Raw genomic sequence first — 7,707 nt, 5'->3', positions numbered from 1 at the left:
TCTATTCCTGCTGTCTATAAAGGACATTTTAAATAAGAGACTCCTTTTGTTGGTCCTTGAATCAAAGTTCTGTTCTCTGTGCAGCACCATTATCAGAAGAAAGATACTTCACATAAATGCTGTGGAAAACTTGTAAACCCTCCCAATTCCCTCTGTTGTGGCCTCTAGCACCTCAATCTGGTATCTGTTTTCCCTCAAGCCCTTGGGGAATTGATATTTCCATCCTCCAGTTCTGGAATATCTGTCAACTATAGGTATTTAATAAATGTTTGTTGAATGGATGAATGAATGAATAAGTTGATGGTGTAAAACAAAGTTCGCATAGATAGCTAAATGTAGTGAGACTTTCAGGTTGGATACTCAAATTGCATAGTCCTTTTAGCAAAATGTAATCAAGTTTAAAGGCTAAAACTACCTACTCTACATTAAAGAAGCCATTAAACTTCATTTGAACAAACAAAGCAATTAGTTCCTGCTCTATATTTGTAGCTTGTGATAATGCATTTTAAATAGAGCCCATTGAGTGTGTTTTTATTGGTTATTTTTCTTGGTTTTAACACTCCATTGTGTGCAAAGACCTCTTAGAAAATTGAAAATAAAAGTCTCTCCTTACTGATTTTGTCATTTTCCATTTGTCAAATATTGATTTTCTCCCTCCTTTGTGCATCTAATGGAGGTTGAAATTAGTGCCCCCCTTTTTGGGTGTTATTTCTTATTTGTACACATCATCTTCATTCATCAAACTGCCAGTGAACTTAGGGGATCATGCTGGTGAGTTAACTGAAGTCCACGCAAGGAATATTTTGAATAAATTTTTGCTATAGCTTTAGCTCTTGCCTTTAGAATTTCTTCCTAGAAAATATTTCAAATATAGGGGGCATTCCTCAACAAATTATATATATATATATATATATATATATATATATATATATTTTTTTTTTTTGTGGTATGCGGGCCTCTCACTGTTGTGGCCTCTCCCATTGCAGAGCACAGGCTCTGGATGCACAGGCTCAGCAGCCATGGCTCACGGGCCCAGCCACTCCGTGGCATGTGGGATCTTCCCAGACCGGGGTACGAACCCCTGTCCCCTGCATCGGCAGGCGGACTCTCAACCACTGTGCCACCAGGGAAGCCCACAAATAGTATTTTTTAAAGAAAAAAATAACCCAAACTCCTTTTAGCTTTTTGTTAAATTAAAATCATCTGGAAATTCAAAAGAAAATATTCCGGAGATTAAGGAGACTATCTCTCTTCTTCAAAAACATATATGAACCCAAGGTGCTGTATACTTGGTTGCTCTGCTCTTCCTACCTTGACATTGGAGGATCTGTTCCATGAAGCCCTCACTGTGACTGTGATGAGGATATCACAGTGGACATCAGTTGGAAAGGAAGCATTGTTCTAGTTAGCTGGGGAAGGGCCCGGGGGTGGGGTGCAGGGTATAAGAGGCTGTACGATTTGGGTGTGTACTTGTGAAAACATAGTCTTCTCTTTATGTCTTAGATTGATTGGATTGGCTCTGAAATTCCCTCAACAGTGAGAATAAATCCAGGGGAAGATGATTTCTCCTAAGGGTAAGAATGATATTTCTGGAGTGGACCAAACACTGCATTTGATGATGAGGAATGAGGTGTGATGAATCTGGAAAGTGAAGAGTGAAAAGAAGATAGGCACCAGACACAGTTCCAGGCACCCTACCTGCATTAATTCATTCAGTCTTCTCATCAGTATTATGAAGGTACTATTGTTATTCCCATTTTTAAAATGAGGAAACTAAGGTACAGGGAGATGCATGGTCCCCAGCACGTGGTGAGTGCTCAGTGGTTGTTTTGTTATTGTTGTTGTTATTATTATTGCTATTATACTGGTGGTTCCAGTGGTTAGACCCATACATGCAGACAATCAGTCAGACATTAAATAACACAATGCTGTTAATTTGTTTTTTTGTAGTTCAATCTGATATTCCTTTGTCAGTTTGTGCTTCTCCTGAGCCCTACTTACTATTATGTCTCCTCTTCTAATAAACTGGAGTCTGGGCTGGATTAACAGCAAATCGAAAAGGTAGATGGTATCACATATGATGTCCGTAATAAGCCAGTAGCGTGCGTTGTTTGGTGTTTGATATGGGAAGATGATGCGCAGCGGTATAAGCCAGCAGTTCCAGTTAAAGGCAATGGTGACAAGCAAGAGCCACAGGAGATAGAATCGATCTAGAAAAATAGAGACTGGAGTAATCCACATGGCATGTAAAAAACATTAAAATAATTCTGTTGCTTAGTTTGGTAAAGTTGGGGCACTACCTTCTGGAGATAAGCAATTTGTATAAGAGACTGTTTAAAACATTCAGTACAATTCTGCCCCTAGAGTCGAGGCACTGGGGTTTACGAGGGATAAGTCATCTTATCAACTTTTCTGACATTAAAGAGTGTTCTTCCTGTCTCCTAGAGAAGTGGCCACCGAGTCTGTCCCCATGAGTGACTGTACTATTTAGATCAGGAAAGGGGAACCCAGGGAAAAGTCAGAGGTACTGTGTCCAGGAGAACTGACTCAAAGGGCTTTATGCTGGTTGGTAATTAAGCTGCAGGATCACCCAGGGCTTGTGAGCCAAAGGTCACATCTTGCCCACAAGGGTGTGACTGAAGTGGGGAGGGGGCAAAACAGCCAGTGAAGGCAGTCCATGACCCTGTACATAGGGCTTTCCTCTGCCCAAGGGAAGCTGTAGGAGGGGATTTGTTCAATTGGATTAATTAACTGTGTGAAGCCATGGAAGAAGACAAACATTTTATAATGATTTTTTTGGGGGGCTGTTCAGTGAACATATTACTTAATGCTTTGGGACTTCTTTTAGAAGTTAATTAGGGACAGGACAGGCCCTGGACTATTTAAAAAACACACGGGAATATTTTTATCTCATCTTCACTGGAAAGGGGAAAACAGCACATTGCAGATAATACAGCTTAAATTCTGCTTTCTAGATAGGTTCAGAACACTGGCTAGAGAAAATGGAAGCTCTCTGTGACTTTGGGTTTCAGGTGTTCTTGGTAACAGCCAGCCCTCCCACTGAGATAATCCACCATTTGATGGTACCTGTGTATGAATCTATGCTTTTTGGAAGTCTGATTCGCTTTAGGTACTCTGTTAGAGGCACCTTCTGATAATGTTCTTCTTTTAGCTTAGCACTGCTTTCTTGTGTTGATGATACAACTGTGGGCTTTGCTTTATAGGAAAAAAGAGATGAAAACATTTTTAAGAGGTTAGGTTAGCTTAATGAGAAAAAAGCTTGGATTTCTTGGAATCAAAACATTCCAAAATCTTCCCCTCTCAATACAGGCAGATGAGGCATTTCATGACATTTAAAATATTGCCATTTGTGAAAATATCTAAGTAATGAAAACATCAAAAGTTGGAAATAAATAGCAGGTTTAAAGTTTAAATTAAGTGTCCCAAAGATTATACAAATAGGATATTTTAAATACAAGTTTCATTCCCACACATTTTGGAGCATAAATAATTAGTGCTTTGGATTTACATTGAACAGAAACATTACAAATGTGCACCATTCCACAGGTTTCAGTTTCATGCTTCTTTTTTTTTTAAGTCTTTATTGAATTTGTTACAATATTGCTTCTGTTTTATGTTTTGTTTTTTTGGCCGCAAAGCATGTGGAACTCAGCTTCCTGACCAGGGATTGAACCGGCACCCCCTGCATTGGAAGGCAGAGCCTTAACCACTGGACCACTAGGGTAGTCCCCTAGTTTCTTGCTTCTTTAGCTTCATTTATATCCTTCCAGTTATGGGTAAGTAAAGCTCAAAATATTCTTTACAACAAATCTTTATCAAGCTATAATGACTATATGTTAGACGCTTCTCTTTAAAAAGAAACTATATATAATACATAGTTTATTTTGAAAATCCAACTTTCTTCCTACAGAATTATAAGGAAATCCTCAACTCCATCCTATATAATTAACAATTTTGTTTTTATTTATCTGTTATTAAACAACACACTTTCTTCTCTACTTTTGCTATACATTTATAAACATTTTTTGTTAAAGATTTTTTAAAATTAATTAATTAATTAATTAAGTTTTCGTTGTGTAGGGTCTTCGTTTCTGTGCAAGGGCTTTCTCTAGTTGCGGCGAGTGGGGGCCACTCTTCATCGCGGTGTGCGGGCTATAAACATTTTATATAGATGTAATCATGGTATATATATGTATATATACTATATATACATATATACACCATGTATCTATGTATATATGACATATATATCACTTTTGTGCTCTACTTTATTGTACTTATTAATTTTTCATAAGCACATTTCTGTAATTATTAGATAGACTGATAATTGTCTCTCTCCTTATGTGACTAGTTCACTGATGTCCTTTGCTGTGTTGTGTACTCAGGTAGTATTCTTGTATTCTTATTATAAGTGCTTTGTTTACTATGGGTATTATTAATTAATATTTACAATAAAACTTTCTATAACAGATATTGTTGTTGGCCTGTGCATATTCTGTGGGCCAGAGGTCATGTGCAGAAGGCTCCTTCATCTCTCTGCCTCGGGGATTTCTCCCAGCTGGCTTGCTTAAAATGCTGGAGTATTAGCAACATTCCCCAGCAGCAACCCTCAGCCAACGAAGGACAGGAGTTGATGGGTTGATACCCCAGCTTCCTCTTTCTTCAGGATAATTCTGATGTGTCATCCACACAGATTTTCAGCTGGCTCAAGCCCCAGTGGCCCACAGCAGTAACACTTCATTAACACGCCTTTATTGTCTTAACTCCCTTCTCTGTCTCTCTTGCCCACTCTCACCTCCTGGAGCACCCTCAATATAAAATATTTATAGCTAAATCATTGTCTTGGGGTTGGCTTTTGGGGAACCCCAAACTAAAACATTTGCAAAATACATGTCCACTCATAACCTCCTTTTTCCTGGTACTTTGAGGTCACACTGCTCACCAGTTTGGGGGCTGCCTTCAGGTGAGGACATATCACCTTCCACCAACTTTCTCTTGTAGAAATCTGTTCTTTGATGCAATCTCCTCACTAGGTTGTGTAGCTGGGCATCGGCATACTCATTAATAACAGGGGCTCCAAGTGGTTTGCTTTTTGGACTAAATGAGAAGAAAAAAATGGTGACAGAGTTGGACCCATGAGGAGAAACATGCAGGGAAGGGATTAAGTCTCTTCACCTTCCTTATATACCCAAGATTATTAACTGCTCCTTTCTGCAATTGGATAGAACAACTTAAGCATTAAATTTGATGGAAATAGTGCTCATGCAATACAGATTTGCCATTGAAAAATTAGAATCCAGAAATAGCAAATGAGTATTCTTGACTGTGGTTCTGCCATTAGACTGTATAGTGAGAAGAAAAAAAGCTATAGTTGACAAAATAGGCAGCGTTGTAAGATGGCTCCTTTGTGTACATGTCCTGCATAGTCCCAGGGAAAATTAATATGGTGGATTTTACTCCTATAATTAGTTGTGTTATGTGGCTCAGTTGATTTTAAGATAAGGAAATTATATAGCTGGGCCTGATGTAACCAAATGAGCCCTTTAAAAGCAGAGAGTTTCTCCAGATGGTGACAGAAGAAAAAGTCAGAGATCTGAAGCACAAGCAGAACTTTACTTGAGAGAAATTCTCTGTTTTGGGCTTTGAAGGAGAAAAGGGTCCCCTGATAAGAATTGCATGAGGCCTCTAGGAGCTGAGAGTGATCCCTGGCTAGTTAACAAGGAAATAAGGACCTCAGTCCTGCAACCATAAAAAACGGCATTTTGCCAATAATTTGAATGAGATTAGAAGGAGATTCTTCTTTGGTGCCTCCAGGTAAGAACCCAGCCAGGCCTGGCTGACACTTTGATATCAGCTGTGTAAGACCTTAAGCAGAGAACCCAGCCAAGCCCACCCAGACTTCTGATCTATGAAACTGTGAGCTAGTAAATGGGTGTTGTTTTAGGTCTCTAAAATTGCCATAATTTGTTATTCAGCAGTAGAAAACTAATATATCTAGTGTGCTTTAATGAGCTTCCCTTCTAAGAAAACATATAAAGCATAACATAAAGTAAGTCACCTACATATGAACGAGTTCCATTCCAAGAGCATGTTCCTAAGTCCAATTTGTTCATAAGTCCAACAAAGTTAGCCTAGGTACCCAACTAACACAATTGGCTATATAGTACTGTCCTGTATTAGGTTTATAATACTTTTTTTTCACACAAATAATACATTAAAAACAAACAAAAAATAAAGAAAACATTTACAGTTTTACATTACAGTACCTTGAAAAGTACAGTAGTACAGTACATCAGCTGGCATATAGGGGCTGGCATCGAGAGAACAGGCAGGAAGAGTTACTGACTGGAGGAGGGAAAGGAGGTGGGAGATGGTAGAGCTGAAGGATTGTCAGCGATAGGAGACAGAGGGCAAGCTGAAATTTCACTCACACCTGACGTTGATGGCACATACTTTGGTTCCTTGCTGGATTCAATTCTATCTACTCTTTTGAAAAAATTATCCAGTGATGTCTGGGTAGTAGCTCTTTTTTTCTCATCATAAATGACACGGTTGCACTGTATTACATTCTGAATGGCTGCTGCAACCTTCATGTACCATTCTATGCACGGGTCCTGTGACTCAAAAACTAACAGTGACTCCTCAAATAAAGAAAATCCCCTTGCCATTCCCTGCATCATGAATCTCTTTCGTTCTTCACTTACTTCTTCTTCCTTTTGTCTCTCTTTGTCCTTCCTCTGGGCCTCCAATTCCATCAGGTCTTCATTAGCAAGCTCCTTGTGTTGCACAGCAAGGAGCTCAGTGAAATTGTCCTCTTGCAGATCTAGCTCCAGCTTCTCACTGAGAGTCACTAAGTTGCTGAAGACCTCTTTGGATTCCTCATCCACCTTCTCAAATCCACAAAAATCGCGACCAAACTGTGGGCAAAGGTTCTTCCAAACCCCATTCATGGTGACGGCTGTAACCTCATGCCAAGCAAAGTCAATGGTTTTTTTTATGGCCTTGTAGATGTTATTGTCCTTCCAAAATTGTCACAAGGTTGTTCCTGATTTGTCACTCACCTTTACTGCCTGATGAAAAGTGTGACATAAATATTTCTTGAAAGTCCCTATAACTCCCTGGTCCATGGGTTGGATGAACGACGAAATATTCAGTGGCAGATTCACTACTTTGATGCTGGAATGAAAGTTGTCCATGAATGGGAAGTGGCCCAGAGCATTGTCCAGCAGCAAAATAATGTTGAATGGGACATCCTTCTCCAAGCAATATTACTCTACCTCCGGGATAAAGGGTGGAAAAACTAATCCTGGAAAATGGCCTGTGTAACCCAGGCTTTGGGGTTACTCTTCCACACAACACGAAGAGAGCCGTTGGCTATGTTTTTAAGGGCTCCTGGGTTCTCTGAATGATAAACTAAGAGAGGCTTCAGCTTCATATCACCAGAAGTATTGTCACCAAACAACAGAATTAGCCTATCCTTTGCTGCTTTATAGGGTGGCATCAACTTTTCCTCCTTTCTGATATAACTTTGGTCTGGTATCCCCTTCCAGTACAGTCCTGCCACATTCACATTAAAAACCTGCTTGGGCAAATACGTGCCTTCATCAATAATTTCTTGAAGCATTTCAGGAAATTCCTGGGCAGCTACCGTATCTGCACTCACTGCCTTGCCACTTACTTTTTTTT

At 39.5% G+C, this 7,707-nt stretch overlaps 1 protein-coding gene across 1 annotated transcript in view; it reads right to left on the bottom strand.

Annotated features, from left to right (window-relative positions):
- Positions 1 to 7,707, bottom strand: part of CNGB3 (cyclic nucleotide gated channel subunit beta 3) — a 150,192-nt gene that overhangs the window by 70,355 nt on the left and 72,130 nt on the right. The window contains exons 4-6 of the mRNA XM_007461739.1: positions 4,964 to 5,109; positions 3,088 to 3,216; positions 2,002 to 2,210 (exon numbers count right to left, since the gene is read on the bottom strand). Coding sequence (XP_007461801.1) covers positions 2,002 to 2,210; positions 3,088 to 3,216; positions 4,964 to 5,109 — 484 coding nt within the window. The remainder of the gene's footprint in view (positions 1 to 2,001; positions 2,211 to 3,087; positions 3,217 to 4,963; positions 5,110 to 7,707) is intronic.

The sequence above is a fragment of the Lipotes vexillifer genome, unplaced genomic scaffold (assembly GCF_000442215.2).
Source record: "Lipotes vexillifer unplaced genomic scaffold, Lipotes_vexillifer_v1.1 scaffold163, whole genome shotgun sequence".
In the NCBI taxonomy this organism is placed as follows: Eukaryota; Metazoa; Chordata; class Mammalia; order Artiodactyla; family Lipotidae; genus Lipotes; species Lipotes vexillifer.
Note: the sequence above shows the minus strand (reverse complement) of the source record. Positions and strands in the feature narration are given on the sequence as shown.